Source organism: Ixodes scapularis, unplaced genomic scaffold (genome assembly GCF_016920785.2).
Source record: "Ixodes scapularis isolate PalLabHiFi unplaced genomic scaffold, ASM1692078v2 PGA_scaffold2__306_contigs__length_199485367, whole genome shotgun sequence".
Taxonomy (NCBI): domain Eukaryota; kingdom Metazoa; phylum Arthropoda; class Arachnida; order Ixodida; family Ixodidae; genus Ixodes; species Ixodes scapularis.
In genome coordinates, this window is record NW_024609857.1 from 19,088,609 (window position 1) to 19,108,430 (window position 19,822).

Genomic DNA, 19,822 nt, shown 5'->3' on the forward strand with positions numbered 1-19,822 from the left:
GGAGATCTTGTCTCCTTCTCCGGACTCCTTCCATCCAGTCATGGTTCACGCCCAAAAAGACTGCCCCTCGTGCACCCCCGAGTTCTCGAAAACCAAAATTCTCGGCGGGCACAAATCTCGATTCGGCAGGGAAATCCTTGAGTCCCTACATATCAAATCTTCAGTCTCAAACCTGTCCAGTCCATCCCTTTCTCTTTCTGATCGAGAGATTCGCTTCCTGCGGGGCGAGAGGGCTCCTCCAAAGACATAAAAAGTCTAAATTCGCGTATCTTCTTCTCCTTCTCTTCTCAGCGCCTCCCCCCCCCCCCCCCCCCGTTCCCTTCCTTCCCCAAGAGAGCACCGCCGGCACATCTTCTTCTCCTCCGTCGCCCTTTCCCCCTCCTCCCTTCTTTCCCCAAGAGGGCTCCGCCCGCACTTGGGGCTGCGTGTAACGGCGACGTGTCGATTGACACTCAGCAGACCCCCCTTCCGCTATGCACGCTTAGCTGCGAGCTGGCTCGCGCTTCTCTCACCCTCCATCCTCCCTCTCCACTTCCTCGACGCCCCCCGTCGAGCTTCAGGAGGCGAAGTCAAGCCAGTAAACGTTTTGTTGAAAGTCGAAAGCCTGTCTTGTCTGTTTGTCTTAAGAGGGCGCGGTACCTCTATTTATTCGTCCGTTTCAGCCACCAGATGGCGCGCGGGTCGAAACGTGGTTGAACGCGCAACTTCTAGATGGCGCCAGTATCGAGGTGTGAAAAGGCCCGCGTTATCCGCTGCGTGAAATAGATCCCGAAATCTGCCGTGTTCTCCCGGCGGAGGAAGTTTCTGCATCCCTCGCGCGCGCTTGGTATGTACGCGCGGTGACCGAGTCCGGCCTCTGCGCTGTGTGATGCAGTGGGTGGCGCTCGTTTCTGTTCGGAGGTAGGAATAAAAATGCCGGTCCCCTTTTTTACGACGCTCGTTTCTATAGCTTGTTTTTCTTTTTTTTTTTATCTCAAGTGACCTACAGTACCGCCTGTTCGAAATCGTCCTTTGCGGTGAGCGATTGAGAGTCAGGTTAGCATTTTATTTGGGTCAGCACTACACGTTCAATGGAGACCTCGGGCGGCGATGTAAATATGCATTGCTTCCCAAAGTGTGTCCAAGGTGCGCAATGACAATTGGAAAGGGTATTGAAGGCGCGCGACCGTCGGTTGGTAAAATACGTGCGTTAGATTGACTTATTCAGTCTAATCATTTTTGCCAACGTCTTTTATCTGTTTCGACAAATGACATGGTCGAGTCTATTGATAACCTTAGCTAGATTGGACGTACGGAGTGTCCGGGCTTTAAATAAATTTGCTTCGTTTATGTGAATGAATAACTGTTTTCTCTTTTCCGTGCTCGGTGCTATGCAAAAATCGCTGAGATATTATGGTAGCTCAGTGTGGCGGCGTTTTGCACGCTGACTCGCTATTGCATTCGCTGTGCACAATATGTGTTCAGATGGAATGTGCCAAATCGTATTTCCGATCGATATGATAGATTTACTTTGCTACAGTGTTAATTATATTTTCCTGATTTAAACTGGTTCGTCCCTGATCTGAGCCTAAGTTTAAATTCGAAGGGCAGACAGACTTAGCGTCGTAACAGCCGTAATGCGCAGAAAGAAATTAGTACCATGAAAGAAAAACAAAAGGATACGAGGTGGCTCAGTGTTATAGAAGTAATGAGTGTGCAAAGGATGGGATACGGTCCATTCGTCACATGCACACTCGTCACAGGACGATTGGTCGCAGGACGATTCGTCACACAGGAACATTCGTCATAGGATGACTCGTCACGCGGCCAACCGGTCTCACAATAGTTCGTCCCCCCAAAAATGTATTGTTCAATTTGGTTCGGGCGGACAAAGGCGAAGAATTTGTAAGGAACGTTTTAGCTTCTGATTCGGTCCCGAACATTGAATGTTGGTTGGGCCTCAGAAAGTCGGTCACCTCTTATCTTAGCATGTCTTTCGCTTCTCGAGGTCAAAGAATTTGTAACAGACGTTCTAGCTATCTGGGTCCGTCCTGAACGGTGAATGCGGAGGCCATAGAAGAGCGACTATTTTTGAACTACATTCAAAAGGATGGAGGTGATCGCAACAGAGAGAGCCATGATGCTGCACGAGGGGTACTCGTACACATTCGGCAGAAGGAATTCCGATACTTGTTGGTTTTGTCGAATAGGTGTATGCAAGGCAAAACTAAAAACTAATTTGGCTGCCAGTCGGATTATTGCTCGTTCAAGCCTGCAACTGAGATCAACCTGCTGAAGACCCGTAATATAATGAAAGGAAAAGCGGATGAGTATTGTAATATTAGTTTAGATAACCATTGGTTTACGTGACAGTGGAAAATTGTGAAACTCCTCATCAGGGTATGTAGGCAGATGTTGAAATTTACAATTTACTATCGTCCCCTGCTCGATCAATGAGACCAGTTGCCCGCATGACGAGTCATCCTGTGACAAATGTTCCTATGTGACGAATCATCCTGTGACCAATCGTCCTGTGACGAATGCGCATGTGACGAATCGTCCTCATCCCGCAAAGGATGCCATCGTACGTTTTTTTTTTTTCTTTTTTTGTTTTTTTAACTCTCCGCATTGCTGGGAAACGCTCAAGGTACCAGCAAAGACAGCGAGCTGGCGTGAAATTTCCATCGAGCGGAAAACGAGTGTGACTTTTATTTCATCATGCGCTTTCATTTTGATATGGCTCAAAATGGGCGCGAAATAGTAACAGGTAAGGCAACAAAATTTAGATGTTAGGTCTGGAGCACCGCCATACTCAGCCGTGTTGGGGGCATCTCTCGCGAGTCAATACGGCAAAGGTATTGCGCGTCGAACTGTACGTGAGAGTTATCCATTTCAGCGAAACCTTGATTTCGCAAAACTATTGTGGCTCGAGTCGTGACTTCCAGTACTTGAAAGCCACGAGCAAGAAATAAATGACAGTTGATTTTGAAGGACAATCGCGACGTGGAAACCCATAAAAGAGAGTTCCAATAAGACGAGAGCTTCCCCTTCTCTTCAAGTGCGTGGGTTACGCTCTCAATCCTGCACCTGTGGTAACACCGCAGGCTCCTAAAATGGCTTTGAAAACGTTCCTGATCGCAACAACTTTTTTTTTTTTTTGTCGAGGCGCCATTTCATTTTTTTTTTTACTTTTTGTCTACCTTGATACCCCATCAGCGCAAAAACTACCATAAACTAAAAAAAAAAAAAATAGTGGGCATACAACGACAACGCACCCACTGGGACCCGAGTCAAGGCAAGAACAACTAACTACTAAAAGGGGAAAAAAATCATGTTCGCATACACAGACAGAACGCCTCCATCGAAAGAAATGAATCATGCGCTTGTTCTGCCAGTCTCGTTGTGCGTCTGTCAAAAGCCACAAAGGAGGAAGACAATCAGCGCCTACACCACTCCCTTCCACTTCCCCCCCCCCCCCCCCCCCACCACCCCTAAAAAGAAGAAAAGAAAGGTTTCTTGGGCGCGCGCGCGGTCGCCCAAGCGATGACCTTGGAAGGGTATGCGATTGTAGCACGTTTGTCCCCCGGTTGTGCCCCTGTCTCAAATGCCACGGTCCGTTTCTCCCAAGTGCCCGTCTTATCTTCCCGAGTATCAACTCCGCAGTGATTCTGAATCATTCCGATGCTTTCCAACGTTGCAAAACTGTTAGACGAATATTTGCACAGAAGTATACTCTGTTCGCAGAACTATCTACGGCGCTAAAATTCAAAAGCGCCGAGTTGGATTGGGGAACTCGTGTAGGTTTAGCTCATCGTTGGAACATTCTTATTCGCTCGATGAACTCCACAAAACGTGTAAATATTAGAATGAACTTTCCAGAGAACGAGAGTTGTTGTCGGGGTTCCAGGCGACCGGACAGGTCGCAATTATTGGCTGATTAAAAATTTTATTTCATAATCACAATCGTATCATCAAGGGCACGCCATTTCCTCATCACTTCTTCTACGAAAAGAGTTGCTGTATTCGTAGCACACACAGACGGAAACGGTTGAGACTGCCCAAATAATATCTTCTTTTGGCAGGTACTGCGCAGCGATTACACACAATGCCTCTAACATAAACATGCTGCTCCACATGTCTATTCACAAGATGCAATACATCGTTCTCCCAACTTTGTTGAAATGGGCATGAAAGCGCGTAACCGTCACTTTTTTGAAGTTCTACTTAGAGGTGAAGTGTTTACCGTAAAAAGTCGTTAATTATTTATTTTTTTCCGTTTACTACAAAGCTCGATTCCCTTAAATTTTTGTTTTTATATCGTCTCTACAGCGCTTTTACGTCGGTACTTTCGTGTTAGAGGACATCACATAATGTGCGAAAAAAACAAAAAAAAAACGGTAGGATCGATGCTGCATAGCCTTTTTTTTTTTTTTGTGGACATCAAGAAAAAAAAAAAAAGATAGTAGTTGTCTTCACTTCGCACTGCATGTTTTGGCACGGAAGTTCCTATTTGGTTATGATGTCTTTACTTTCTTAAAAATTATATACAGTAATTTAAATTACCGAATTACAAAAACGTCGAAATTGTATAATTGCTTTTCGTTGGGACGCCATGACGACAGCGACACTCGTGTTCCCTCGTGGTTTTCGCCAGCATTTCTACGATGAATTGCCAGGATCGCGAGATGCAACAGCGTGACACTCCGTCTTCTGTGACGTCATTTGTTGCACTTCGGGACAACTTTTGATGTATGGCCAGCATAAGACGCTAACCACACCAGTCGGAGACGCGCTGCAGGTGCCATAGTACTGCTCGTAAAAGTAGCTGTCACGTGCTTTGCTCCGCGACTGAGGGTTGCCAAATTACGGTGAAACGGAGTATAGACAAAACAGACTGGACGACATTTACCGGGCATCTTTAGAGCTGCGAAGCTCAAAATCACGCGTACTCATAAGATTTTTTTTTTTCTCGCGTGTTTGTGATTCTTATGATGTCCTGCAAGCAAGAAAAAAATATATATGGTGAAGTCACTCCGAGGGGGTAGCGATAACTGCGAGCCACGAACATGAAGGACTCGGTAACATCCGTCAGGAGTGTGAACGGTAAATCGTCACGCAAACATATTCTCACAAGCTGCAAATATTTATTTGGCTTAGCAAGTAGAATACTAGTATACTAACGACATGTGATTATTGTACACAAGATACCATTTCTCGGTTCTTCAAAACCATTTCCCAAGTCTGAACGGTCGCGCTACGGGCCGCGGCTAGCCGTGCCCTCGATAGACTACGGAGCTGCGTTGTGTCGTCTGCTACTGTACCGCCAACAGGAGAGCGATAGCTCTGTGTGTTCCACAGATGCGTGTTGCGGTATAACTGTACGTCTGTCCTAGAGGAAGACAAAGAGATAGGCTCTGTGACCCCCTCCTAAGCTAACAAAAACAAACAGAAGTATACTCGTTTGGACTGAAAGGTTTACAAAATAGTGACCAGACATTGGAAAAGCATATGTCACAGAACTCGGTTTATGAAATGGCATCATTGTTTCGAGCAAGAAATCACCTGCTCACCACTGGGACGATGAAATCGTCACTATTTATTGCGTCAGGTATATTTGCGCTCATGAAGAAAAATCTGAACACATCCTTCTCCCAAAGTCCTATGTCGAATAATAAACACTTTTTTAAACATCTATGCACAAATAACTCATTTTTTTCTACACTTGTATATGCACGTTAATTGACGTCAAACCGCATTTTTGACTAGATCTTGATGTCTACACCAACTACATTCATATTTTTTAGGGCTTTATTGAACGATAACTTCAACTATAGTTAATGGAACACGATGGCTCGATCTCGACAAAAACCTCAACGTGCGAAGCTTGCACAGACGGTTGCTAGCGAGTATTCTCAATGTGAGACTTCAGAAGCTTTCGCTTGCCTTAGGGAGCTTGCTTTCGACTACAGCACTGCACGGGCCCGGAAAGCGCTGCTGTGTGGAGAGGTTGACTTACAAGATGACGTGTTACGTGGTCACGTAAGATGGCGTCATTTCGTGCAGCGTGATCACGTAAGATGACGTCATTTCGTGTAACGAGATCATGTAAGATGACGTGTTTGTGTCACGTCATCACGTAAGATGACGTCAGTTCGTATGAACTGACGTCATCTTACGACAACGCCAGCAACATTAGTGCCGTCCGGAACCATTGACCTTAGAAACGCGCTTCTTCGCTTGAAGAGCTGATATGCGTTGATTGTTATTTGTTTCTTTTGCCTACTACAGACCATTCAAGAACTCGCCTTCTGGGTGCCACCAACTTCGTCTACTGGGCTGTGAAGCGCGTTCGAGCGTGCGCAATACCTCTCTAGGCCGAAAGATTGTACACTGAGTATGCGTTCACAGCTCAATGACTTTGGCATTTTTCGTCAGGATAGATGCTCCCACGAGAAGAGCGTAATGGATATGTGAATAGAATTGGAAATTTGAAATGTTCTTGTCCAATCGCATTTTTCTTTGGTTATCAACGCTTTTTAGCGTCATCACAAGACGTTCAACCCATAATACACTGGTGATTAAAAAATAAGCACCGAAAAACATGCACCGATTTTCGCTCAAAAATAAACACCGGAAAAAAACATACCGTAATCATTACCCATGTCACCTTTTTGGGTGATATGTGAATTTCCAGAAGAACAGCGAGTTATCACCCTCCCCTAGGAATACCCTGACTACAGAGCAGGCGACCCGTTTTTCCCCGCGTTAGATTGTGGTGACCACGAACCGTACGGAGGTCACAGGACGTCCGTGAAAAATAAAAAGGAGGAAAACAACGATCTACTCTGTGCACGCTTCATCCCCAATTTCCACGACCCCAAGGCCGAAGGACGTTTGTGTGAAGGATAACGATAAAATAAAACTTTGCGTCAAAAAAAAAAAAAGCCCGTTTTTAAAAGAAAAAAAAAAGTAGAAACAAGCACAACGCGTTGACGGACCGCGAGGTTGTGGAACACCTCGCGGTCCGCTTGCCACAGGACGGTTGTCTTCGACCCATAGCTCCAAGGTGAATTTGCCACTTGCGAAAACACGGAGACCTACCCAGCGAGAACCAGGAAAGCAAGACACGCACACTGACGCCTCGGCGTGCAGAATGAAACAGGATACGGGCGCGGAACACGGCCGCGGAAGAACACCTCGCACAGTGCCGATCCGGCCGATCTCCGAACGGACGATTTCGCATTTCGTGGACAGCGAGCGCCACCGCACGGGAGAGAGAGGTACCTTAAAAACGACGAAAACAAGCACCGACACCTTGGTTCTTTATATTTGCTGTAGTTACGGAACAAATGGACTTACATGAATAATTTGAATATTATTCGATTCCGTAATAAATTTAGAAGACATTAAACGCAATTCTTCTTATGTTTGAATTTAGATAATTTTGTAAATTCGCTCCGAACGCAAGAGTGCCGAATTAGCCGATTTTGACCATTTTCATGATTTTTTTAAAGAATATAATTAAATTTATGACGAAACATCTGTTGCGTTTAGTGACTCGATAATGACTCAATGTCTTTAAAGCCGAAATTTTCAAGAAGATCCGCGCAGCCGTTATTATGTGAGAATTTTTTTTAATTTGGTGAAAAACCTCATGTATTCTCTATGGGGCTCTGAGGTGCGCCCCCTCTTAAAAGTCCCTCTTTCCTTATCGTGAATTAATAACCAACACGCTCAACCATCTACATAATTGCATTCTGTTCACAAGGTATTCAGAAGGCCGGTTATCTGGTAGTCGAGTTTCTGTTTGTCATACTTTGTTTTGCTTTCATTCCTCTTCCATTTAGTCTGTCGGATAAAGTAACCACGATCGTCCCCAGTTTCATTATATTTCATATATAGATTATTTCTGTGCACGAATTGTGCTAGTTTAAAATAATAAACTTGATCTACTTTTAGCATGTTATGTAAGGTGTAATGTTTCTCGCCTGGCCCCACATACAAGCAGAATGCTGCTTTTGTGGGCCAGCTCTTTATTTTGTATGACTTCATTTGATAATAAAAATTGAATTAAATTTAAAAAGTCAAAGTCCAGCAGGTTTCCAGAGTAATTAGCATACACGCGTAGAACCCTTTTTAGTAGTACCGAAAGCTCGTGATTGTTTCTAATGGTCGCAGTACGCATATCAAAATGCTATATGAAAGATGAGGATATTGCATTGAGTGATAGAGGCGATTTTTCAGCCAGAGCTCTTTTAATTTTTTTATTCTATACATACACTCTAGAGAACTTGATAGCTGTGTTTTGATGTGCCTAACATGTGTGTTTCATGTTCATTCCTTCGGAAACCAAAGCCCAACAAATTTTTATTGTTATTTGTTTTAAGATTATATTATTAAATTTATCGGTGACGGTGTCGTTATCACGTTTATTGATAGGCCTAAAAATAACATCTTTGGTTATAGACTCGTTCAGTTGCAGTTAATTTGATATTAGCCACTGAGACAAATTCACCAAGAATCTGCTTGTTATGTCTTCCAGATGTTGTTTAATGTGTCCAGGAAAGAAAATGAACGTGTCTTCTGCTTACATGACAATGTTCGGTGGACCGGGAATATTTACTAGATCGTTAACATAATTTAAGAATAGTAATGGCCCATATTGGAACCCTGTGGGACACCATATTCAATTGACAAATTGTTTGGCGACATATCTTCGACTTTAACATATTCCCATCGATTTTAAAGATAACGCTTGAGTCATTCTAAAGCTATTCCGCAAATACCACAGTGCTTCAGCTTTCTTTACAAAATATCCAGCTGTACCGTATAAAACAATCTTTAAGGTCTACAAATAGGTTAGTGTGTATAACCTATTTTCCATATTTGCTATAGTCTGAACTTTAATTTGAATAAGAGTCTGATTTGTAGATTTATTCTTCTGAAAGGGCAAACTGTGCGGCAGTTATTGTGTTACGCTTCAAAAAAAATTTTTCTTTTCAAGTCCATGCATGATGGCACGCTCAAATAATATGGATACACTCTAAAAAAAGCCCGTGCGTCTGCTTTCCCGCACAACACTCGGAGAGCCTATCACCGCACCTTACGGAGGCAGATCAGCAAATGACGATGCCGAAAGATATGTTTAGACCAAAAACCGCAGTCTGAGTTGTGACATTAAGCTATGCGAGCGTGACGTTTTGCAGTGCTTAATGTCAACAACTCAGACTGCGGTTTTTGGTCGAAACATATGTTTCGGCAACGTCATTCGCTGAGCTGCCTCCGTAAGTCACGGTGATTGGCTCTCCGAGTGTTGTGCGGGAAAGTAGACGCATGGGCATTTTTTAGAGTGTAGAATTGGTAAGACTGAAATAGGCCTATAGTTTTTAGAACAGTAAGTATGATCCCCGCCTTTGTGAATTGGAGTCACTCTAGCAAATTTTAGTTAATGAGGAAATGCCCCAGTTATGAACATTTCATTAATTAAATAGAATACAATTGGACTTAGCGTTAATGGTGCCTACTTAATAGGAAGGGTTTGCATATCCCCAAAAGGAAGCGCAGCGCAATTTTTTAGGTTCGCGATCATTGCATCTACTTTGTTCGGTGTCGTTGGAAAGAACATAATATAAATTAAAGATTTTGTTTTTTAATATGTTGGACTGACTTCCGTCATGTTTAGTAATTCTCCACATTCAGCCACAGCCATGAAGTATTCATTCATTTTTTCAACAAGCTCTTGGCCAGTCTACCTTACGTCAGCTATCTTGATTTTCTGTACAAGGATGGGCGTGCTAGTTCTTCCAGATAACCAGTTAACCACTTCCCAAACTTTTCTGGGTTCATTTTAGATATTTTAAAACTTTCCTGTGTAATGATCTTTTTTTTTGCATTTTTAAACGTGCATTATAACTTGTTTCTTTGTTGTTTTTTTTAAATTCAAGTAGAACGTCGCGATTGCAGTGTGTTACAAAAATGTTACATTCGATCTTTCTTGTTTTATTTCCTTAAATAGGCTAGCATCCATCCATGGCTTTCTTATCTTTTTGTTCTGGACACGATATGTAACCAGAGGGAGGGCTGTGTCATAGCACAGTTGAAGTTTAGAATAAAAGTCATTATAAGCCCTGTTCACCTCTTCCTATTCAAAAACGCCCTGCTAGTTTATTTATGTTTAAAAGTGAATAATCGTGTATTCTTAAAATGTGTTCACTTTTATTGTGGTCATTGTAAGCGCGTTTGATAAATGTTAAAAAAATAATAATAGGCCCGTGACCACTAATGCCGCGAAGAATTTTCTCAGCAACATTCATATTTGCAACACAAACATCAAGTGGTGTCGTAGTCGCCGCGGTTACTCGAGTCGGCTCTGTTATCACTTTGGTGCAAGTGTAAGCAAGCAGCAGGTTTCGAAACCGTCTTGCCGCTTATTCATCGGATTTGATATTTATGCTTATATGGCCCTTAATCACAAAAGGCAGGAGCAAAGCAAGCAGATAATCTAACATATTTTCGAAAAAGTTAAGAAAGAACGGTACACGTTACCGGTAGGTGGTCTGTACACAACAGCAATAATTGTCGTTTCTGTGTTTATTACCATGCAGTCGACGTATACTTCCACAGAAACTTGTACTAGTTCCTTGTAGAAGTCTCATAAGAAACTCACCTTAAAGTGGCAGAGAAGTCCAGATATCAGCGCGCCGACAGCGTAGCTGACGAACTGCACCATGAAGACGACGCCAACTTCCGTGCTGCTGAGATGAAACTGTACTCTGAGTTAGGAGCGGAAGCTATATTTAGGCGTAGCTACATGACCCAGCAAAGTTGTAGAGCTAACCTGTACAAGGTAAGGCTCCAGCGTCGGCTCGTTGAAGCCCATGATGACCCAACTTAGCATTAGTGTGATCATGTCTATGATGAATATGGGGTCCCAAAGGAGCCGAATGAATTTCATATTTGTTTGAGGATGTGCCGCATCTTGCGGATCCGGAGCAGCTGAAAGGTGCAAAAAATTTTCGGTTATGCAGCAGTTTTTTTCAGAATTTCTTTGAATCCTTAAAATTTGATGCGCACTAAACAAACGAAGGGCGTTCTGCTGGTCCTCGAAAATGGCCAAGGGTTAATTTAGATCCCTATCTTGACCAAAGCCTTTGTATTTTTATGAACCTAGTTAACACGGCTCGTACGGGTCAATTGTAGCCAACATAATTCATACGGATACCTTCGATTCCTATATTTCTAACTTAATGTATACCGTATTTTACTGTGCTTACATTTCCGTATGCGGGTTTAAGTTTTAAGCGTTTTTTATAGCTGCACTTTTAGAAAGGTCCTAGCGTCTTCAATGGCGTTTTGGACACCGTACAAAATATATTCACTGGGATGAATGGAAGACGCTTAGCTAACACCGAGGGCCAGAGAACGGAGAACGTCTAGATTCTAGACTTCAGCCGGTACTCGGAAACTAATCGCCAACAACGCACTGTACACTTTGTAAACGTATATAATAGCTTTGGCTGAAAGCCTAATTTCGGCACCTTCACTTGCGAGTCCATTAGATTATTCAGTGCCTTTCACAGAGTTGTACGTACGTGCTGGTGTGGTGTTCTCTATATACGGAGAGCTTTATTTATTTATTTTTTTTGCTACCCAAAGATATTTTTAATTAACTTTATCATCATAAAGCTTGACGAAAATATCAGCTTTAGAAATATTGGAGACAGAAATATCAAAGACAAATGTTTGTAACTATTTGCCCTTTCTTATGAGGTACAAATACACCGCAATCTTTTCAAAGAAAGTTCTGAGTAGACAAATATTACTTCATAAGTTAAACCACGCGAACATTAGCTGTAACCAACAAAGTCAATACATTAAAATAGAGGAAAGAGGATGGTGTTGCAGTAGAACTTCACGATAAGGAAAGAGGGACATTTAAGACAAACAGACAAGACAGGCTTTCGAAAGCCTGTCTTGTCTGTTTGTCTTAAATGTCCCTCTTTCCTTATCGTGAATTAATAACCAACACGCTCAACCATCTACAGTAGAGTTTATTTGTGATAACTTTTAAAGATTAAAATGTTGTGTACGGGTTTCCGTTCACTTTTTCTACACGCATAGTACACTGGATTTATGAGTTTATTTTCTGTTTTCTCATTTTTTTTGGGAGAAAATATTAGATACTTTTTTTCTTTTGTGACATGGTCAGTATTATTTGAGTTACCTCTACAAACTTTATCACCATATAGTTATGAAACATAAAGCTTAATTTCGTCGTCTTTAAAATTAAATTATAATATTTATGATGACGTGTAATTCTATACGAAAGTGATAAAATGAAAGGCCAGAAGTGCCAAAATGTCCGGAATATGTTCATACCTTTTGGCTCGAGAAAAGGCACTGTGCCGCCCTTCAGGATGAATGGCAAAGGCAGGATCATTATAAAGGCCGTCACGAAGAAAGGCAAAGGGTAGGCCCATACCTGCACCAGAGGCTCAGCATTAAACACCACCCGCTCTACACATAAAAAAAAGAACTTTGTTGTATGTATTTGTGCACAACAGGAGAACAGACAGTCATGGCGAATAATAGAAGCATCCCAGTCAATGACGAAGCTCATAATAATACTAAATCTGAAGAAAGCGATGTGCGCAAGGGCATTTCGCATGCGAAGCATCACGTATATTGTCCCTGAACACTCGTTTTCTTCTTTGTCCGTTTGTTCGTCGGTTTATTTGTGTGCGGAGCGCCAAGTTCGTCTGCTTCTTTCTCAGGGGTCGTGATGACATCGGAACGCCGAGCTCTTATTGGATGATTGAAAAACATTGTGGGTAGACCTCAAGGCATCTAGCATTGAGGTCTACCCACTATCCTTTCAACCAAAGCCAATCACAGCTCGGCGTCGTTCTGACGTCATCGCAACTCCCGCGCGATAAGCAGACGACTTGCTCTCCGGATGTTAATCAAAATCATAATCGTATTCGGGGGGGATCCTTTTATTGTTCGCCGTGATTGACTGTTTCCCCGTTTTGCGGTTAAAGTAAACTCGAATTCGTTCTCGAAGGGAGCACTCGATTATAATCATGGAGGTCGAAACTCACGTCGATCAAGACTCCGCCGATGATTGACCCTGCCATGTTTCCAACTCCCCACACGCATTCGAACGATGCCTGAAAAAAACACAATAACTCCGCATTGTAAACACATGGGGTCTAACCTCTGCAATCAAGAAAAGTGTGGGTGAATCTATTTCAATTGAGCCTAAACAAGACCGCAGTCACTGACAACTCCAGAAAAGTACGGTGTGGTGCATTATCCCCACTATTGTTTCCTAATGATTCCTTCTTTTTCTTTCTTATTGGTAATTACTACTCGCAGTCTTATTGTCAACGAAGCGATATTTGGATGCTCTGGAATCACCGCGCTCCGCGTTTCGGAAGCCGACAAGAACTAGAAAGCCCTAGAGAAACTCTTCGTCTCTCGCCTTTTCCTGAAAGAAGATTAGTTCGTGATTCAGTCTTACTGTACAAAGTGCCCAATGCTCTTATTGACTCCCCTTTGTTACTCGGTTAGATTTTGTTTCGTTTTCCCCGACGAAAAAAAATAGGTATAAGATACATTTTTACCCACGCTCCTCACAATCTCAAACTCCTGAGATTCGTGCGCAACATCTCTATGACAAGTCAAATAATGTTGATATCAAGTTTCTATGCGTAATGAAATGTTGAAAAAATATGTGCGATCAATGATTGCTCATTAGGTTGTTACCATACATGTTTATTTTGTTTTTATTGCTATAGACTATCTGTACGCGCAATTCTATTTAGGCCTTTAAGCTGTTTGGGAGCTCCATAAATAAATCTAAAATCTAAATCTATCTATTTCTGGGAACGTACATATCTTGAATGTACATTTTTCCCTGGTCACTGTTTCGTTCAGCCTTTTTCTGCATTATTTTTGCCCGTTTTTTCCGAACAGTACTTGGAATACAGCTAGTTACATATAGTTGCACTTATTACTCAAGTTTACTTTTCTTTCAAAACAAGACACTTGTGGTACTTTTTGCGTCTCCACTGCCTTAGAGGTAAAAAAAAAAAAAAGAAGCGCTGAGCTCCGAAAACAAATGTAAACGTAAATAAAATTCACAGCACTAAGGACAGGGATTCGGGAAACAAGCAGACACGATTGGACAGACTGTTTGTATGCATTGTGACCTAATGTGAAATAAAAATATTTGATTTGGCCTATGCATTTCTCAAAGCGCACTTAGAGGTTGAATCATAATTTACCACTCAATGAAACACCCTATAGCGTAGACCATCTTATGAAAATCTGGGATCCCTTGACACGCACCGGTTCTGATTCATTTATTCGTACGTTTTTGGGCAGCGCCATTGGTTAATTTAGGAATTAAAGGTCTTTGACTGCGCAAGGCAACTAGAAACCTGTATTTCTGCAAGCCAGCATACTTTGCAGATAGATGTGATCAAGTTTTGTTTTCTTTTGATATTAACACTTCACACACTATTAACTCGAAGGTGAGCAATGCACACTTACAAAAATATACTTACAATGATGAGACCCGTGCTGTGGGGAAACCTGGTGGTGACCACAGAGTATACGCTTACAATGTATAACACTTGAGTAAAGCCTCCCGCGGTAACCAATCCGAGAGAAAGCCCAAGCAAAATATTGCCGCCGGGAGACCAATAGAGTGCTCTGGGAGGGGAATACAATAGAAACAATATCATTCATTACGTCCTTTGTTTGCATTGATACATACAAAGAAGGGGGTAATCGCGAAATGCAATGACTTGAACTGAAGATTTTACTACCGTTCCGTGTATAACAAACAAAACTGAATCAAGTCTCGCGTAGTACACTACAACTATACAGTGTAATGCAGTGTAAGACACTCACCCAAAAACCAAAGTGAATACAAAGAAGCCAAGCAGTCCGATGAACCATACTTTAAGAGGAGAAAGGAGATTCATCTGAGAAAAAAAAGAAGTTTAAAATGATTACGTTTAATTAGTTTTTCAGTTGCGTAATAAAATTGGATTCGGATGTGCTAAAAGCAATTTTTAAGAGTAAATACGAAAGCCAACAAGGCACTAAAATGCTGAGTTTGGGTACGCTCAGATCTGGTAATTAGTCTGAAAATCTAAAACGGAGGGTATTTCCATAGTTTTAAGTAAAGTTAACTTTGTAAATTACCTCACATATATATCACGCGTTCTGTAAAAACACAAATTACTCGCACGTTCCTTCTGCTTCTATGTTAAAGAAAAAGCTAATAAAGTATCCATCACCGAGCACAATGAGACGAGAGGAGGAGGCAGGATAGAATAATTGGCACCGACCTTTCATTCCAAAGTTCTAAAAGGTATGGTATTCACTATTCCAGAAGCTACCCTTTATATGTGTTTAGAATAGTTTAAACGGTCGGTTTCGTAGAGTGAACAGGAACATGGTCTTTATATATTCCCCGCTACAACCAGCGGGTAAGTTGTCACACCGTAAGGACAGGTGAAGTGACGTTGTGGTTGCACCTCACGACATTACTTGACAACGTGATGTGACCTCCGGTGACCACGTCACGTAACGTCAGGTCACGATACGCGGCTATTTGACAAAGCGATATCACGTCACGGGACCAAGTTATAGGATCTCAGTTTGCCTCTAAACTTTGCGAAAACCCAACATGACGTGACCTAACATCTCGGCATCATAACCTGACATGACGTCGCAGTACCAAGTCGTTTTGTGACGTAATACAATGCCGTCACTTGACGTCCCTTTTCGAGCTAAATTTTGCGGAGAACTGCAGAAACGAACGGATGAACAATTTGTTTTTTAATTATAAGGTTTAATTTTAAAAAGGGGTTCCTTGATTTAGAACACTAGACCATTTTCAAAAGTCCATGAAGCAACATTAATGGTCGCCATTGCTTTAGAAAGGTGGGAGGAATCATTAGTTTGTCTTTCTATAGGCTTAGGCTAGGTGGCACAAGCTACCGCCCGTTGCAAAGGGTATAGCCATTTACATCTATCCATCCATTCATCCATTGAAAGCGTAGCGCATGGTTGGATCCGAGTCCTCGACAAACGGTGCCGTCAGCACTCGTTATGAACACGAGCTGAGCCGAGTTCACGCCGAACGTGACGTAGCCCTCGTGTCGAATACATGCTCAGAGTACGTGATGAAGCAGTGGTGGACAGGCGTTGGCGCGTACTTTCCTGGAAAAGGTATTATAGTGTTCAGTCAACACTAAACCAGTTTATTCCTCGCGGATTTCAGACACGGTGGGGACAAAGGGTGAACATGGACTCTTGTATGTTAAGTTCCGAGCGTCTTATTTTTCGTTCCGCAGCCATTCAGTTTGCTGCATTTTTCGATAAGAACGACGAAGAGGAAATCCCGAAGCAAGAAATGTGAACATGTTAAGACCCTCCCTCGCTTTCTTGGGCTGTTGTTGCATCGGGAGTGTCAGGGAGTCGTTCAGTGACGAACTCATAAAGGCGGAAATAATGTTAAACATGTTCATTGACCGTGACATACAATATGAAAAAAAAGGATCCCGAGCATTTACGTTACCGGAGAGCACTGCGAGAGCCTATCGATGTGATCTATATGGTTAAGCCTCGGCGAATCAGGATGCCAACATGTTTCACAAAAAACAAAAAAGGACTATTATGCATTTTAACAAATTCGAATCGCCTATTTTCCCACATAGCACCAATCGCCGCAATCTAAGAAAAGTGATTGGCAAATGTTAAAACCAAAATATGTTTCGACAAAAAAAAAAAAAAAAAAAAGCGGCTTCACTCAACATGGTGAAACATCATAGTAAATGTCACAACACATACCTTTTTTTTTCTTAGTTGTAAACGTATTTTCATTTCCGTTATTAGCCGGTTTTTCGCCGGTTAGTGCAGTGACTGGATTTTTTTTTTTCGAGTCCTATGCGGGAAACTTGACGTTCTAAATTTCTTAGAGTGTGCGATGTGTGGCTCCGAGTACGATGCTTTGTGGACCTACGACTTACTCGGTGCACAACTTTGCGGATTTCATGTTTAAGTAAACCAACGTTTTTTTTTTTTTTTTTTTTTTTTTTTTTTTTTCCGGCCTCGTACATCGCCGAGCGTCTTCCGGAGATCGGATGAAATTGTCAGTGAGAATAGGGTTAAAAAAATTACACGAACGGATATTTCTGAGGAGCACACAAAGTTGCTCTTCTTCAATAACCTGAGCAGAAGAGATACATTTGATCCCATTTCTTTTATAAGGAAACGCTTTCGTGACAGTGATTAGCGTTGTTTTAGAACTTATAATGCAGATTCAATCCGTCACACACCTATCGCGAACGTGACATCCATCGGTGACCATACCGTTTACCCATACCAATCAGCGCGTAAGATTTAACATTAGTATCCAAGTCGGTCCCCCACTAACAGATTCCAATACTCAACTTGTGGTACTATACACAGTCATTGACAGCCTAGAAAACGCCGGGTATGGCCTCCGTGTTCGTGCTAAAAGTGCTCTAAATATATACAATCTGCGACCCCTACAGTTTAAAAAAAAACAAAAAAAAACTTTTATGTCTTCTGAATGTGAAGATGTTTTCGAAGATTTGACCGCGTTCTTTGACAGTGACGCGAGCCAATTCGCTTGTATTTTCAAAGGGCGGATAAGAACACTCGAATCAGGAAACGCGGCGTTTGTGCGGTGTTTCGCCTCTCCAAAAGGCCGCGTTTCCTTCTTGGAGGGTTGTTATCTAATCGCCGGGAACACAATTGAATTAGCTCATAGCTTCGCCAAAGTTCCCCGACATTCAGGCGGTGAAGGCATTCCAAAACCAATGAAGCAAAAAAAGAGAGCGGAACGTTTTTTGACGTCTTCAAATGAGGAAGCGACGTTCATCTAAGGATGGATGGAAGAATCATCATGGCGATAACCCAGTTTGAAACAACGTACAGGGTGTAACCAAGCTCCATTTGGTTGTAAGAAAAGTCGTATAAATGATCCAATCACCCTAGAGTGATGAAACTTTTAATATTGTTGACTTTAGGTGGTGCATTTTATCATATTCAAGTTTCTTTAATTTTAGTTTAAATAAAATCCTAGAAAAGAAAAAAAATGTTATTTTTTATGCGCGAAAAGAAAACAGAAGTCAACCGTCTAATCAACACTGCTACTCACATATGGTGCCACACACCCTCAAATCTGCTGAATCAGCTTTAGGGTGTTCATCTCTAAGAAGCTTTCAAGTGTTTGTACCATGCGGTGTCATACGTGAGCAGGAGCGTCAACCCGGAGGTTTGCCTGTCTTCCTTCTGCACATAGGAAATAACAAGTTTGCTTCTTCTAGCGTTTCTTTCCAAATACGTACTCACAAAACTTGACTAGGACAAATGCACCACCTAAAGATACCTTTGCGCCTGTTCTTATTATTCTGCGTTTATTGGCTTCTTCACACAATTTTTTTTTAGACCTGAATAATTTTTTTTTAAATTCCCCTATATAAGTTTTTCTTTAGCTTTAGTTTGTCTGTACTACGCCGTTGTACTAAGAAGCTAAATAGTGCCAAATAACTCCGTGCTAGTCCTCGTTCCACGTCCTGTTTTATATTGCATATGGAGGTAAATTAAAGATCTTATATTGGACCTATAACTTTGAGTGATAGAGGACATCCGTAATATAAATACAGGGTGTTTGATTTCTTTAATCTAACAGGCTTTTTTTAGGAGAGGGGTGTCCGGTGTATATATACACACTGCGTGTGTAGTGTACTTGGCAAACATATATTAGAGGATAAGCGTCACAATTAATAGTCTTATTAACTAAACTTTGCTAATTGAATTTGATAGGTCAATTGGTTTTAGCTTTCCGATAGTACCTGCAACTAACAAGCGGAAGTGGCATTCGCAATCGTTATTCGGCCAAACAAACCCCCCCCCCCCCCCCCCCCCCCCCAGTTAGAAAGAACGACAACAACAAAACTCACCAACCGATCCGCGGAAAGGGATGCCACGAGCATTGCCATCTTGTACGTCGAGAAAACGAATCCATACTTCCAGGCCTCAAGGCCAGCGTCTGCGGCCTTTTCAAGAAAAATAAGATACATTTCAAAAGTTGCACATTCATCTCTCATTGATTTAAACCATATTATTCAGCGTTGTTTTTACGCATTCTTCGGGTGAAAGTCTTTAAGAGACCTGTCAGCCGACTTTCGTGCATATTCTCCAAAGATGGCGTTCCTGCGATCAATACATACAGACTACAAATAGTCAATTATTGATTTTATTATTAATTACTGAACTTCATAAAACGACCGGGCATGGAATATTATGACGGCCTAAGTCGTCTTTTGAGAATATATATATATATATATATTGTTGTTGTTGTTGTTCCATTATCGCACAGTGCTACGCTGAAAGTTCTTAGTAATAATTAAATGATTAAGGATGACTAAACCCGATCATCCGTTAGGTCGCCTTTCACTATTGCAGTCACGGGAGTACATTGATCAGAAGCACTTAGCTTTCACATCACGGGGTCCCGCTTCGTAACTGCCTATGATCACGAAAACGTGAAAGTCTTTTCGCGTTGTTTGTCATTGCCGTGCGAGATTTCCTATTTCCTTGTCAGCCCGCATAAACTTTAACAAATATCAAGTACGTTTATAAAGCTTCCACTCAGTACGTTATTTCGGACGTGAAATTGAATTGTGAGCCTTAATACATAAGGCAAAAGATATAAGACAAAAGTATATAAAATTATCATACACCGTAATTATTACGCAAAACGTTTAAAGCTACCGGGGAAGGTAAATGATAT

At 41.9% G+C, this 19,822-nt stretch overlaps 1 protein-coding gene across 6 annotated transcripts in view; it reads right to left on the minus strand.

Annotated features, from left to right (window-relative positions):
* Positions 1-19,822, minus strand: part of LOC8035952 (MFS-type transporter SLC18B1) — a 123,065-nt gene that overhangs the window by 19,827 nt on the left and 83,416 nt on the right. For all 6 annotated transcript variants that reach the window (XM_042291755.1, XM_042291752.1, XM_042291756.1 and 3 more), the window contains 7 exons: positions 18,990-19,085; positions 14,899-14,972; positions 14,550-14,697; positions 13,080-13,148; positions 12,358-12,460; positions 10,817-10,974; positions 10,646-10,744 (listed from right to left, as the gene is read on the minus strand). In XM_042291755.1, coding sequence (XP_042147689.1) covers positions 10,646-10,744; positions 10,817-10,974; positions 12,358-12,460; positions 13,080-13,148; positions 14,550-14,697; positions 14,899-14,972; positions 18,990-19,085 — 747 coding nt within the window. The remainder of the gene's footprint in view (positions 1-10,645; positions 10,745-10,816; positions 10,975-12,357; positions 12,461-13,079; positions 13,149-14,549; positions 14,698-14,898; positions 14,973-18,989; positions 19,086-19,822) is intronic.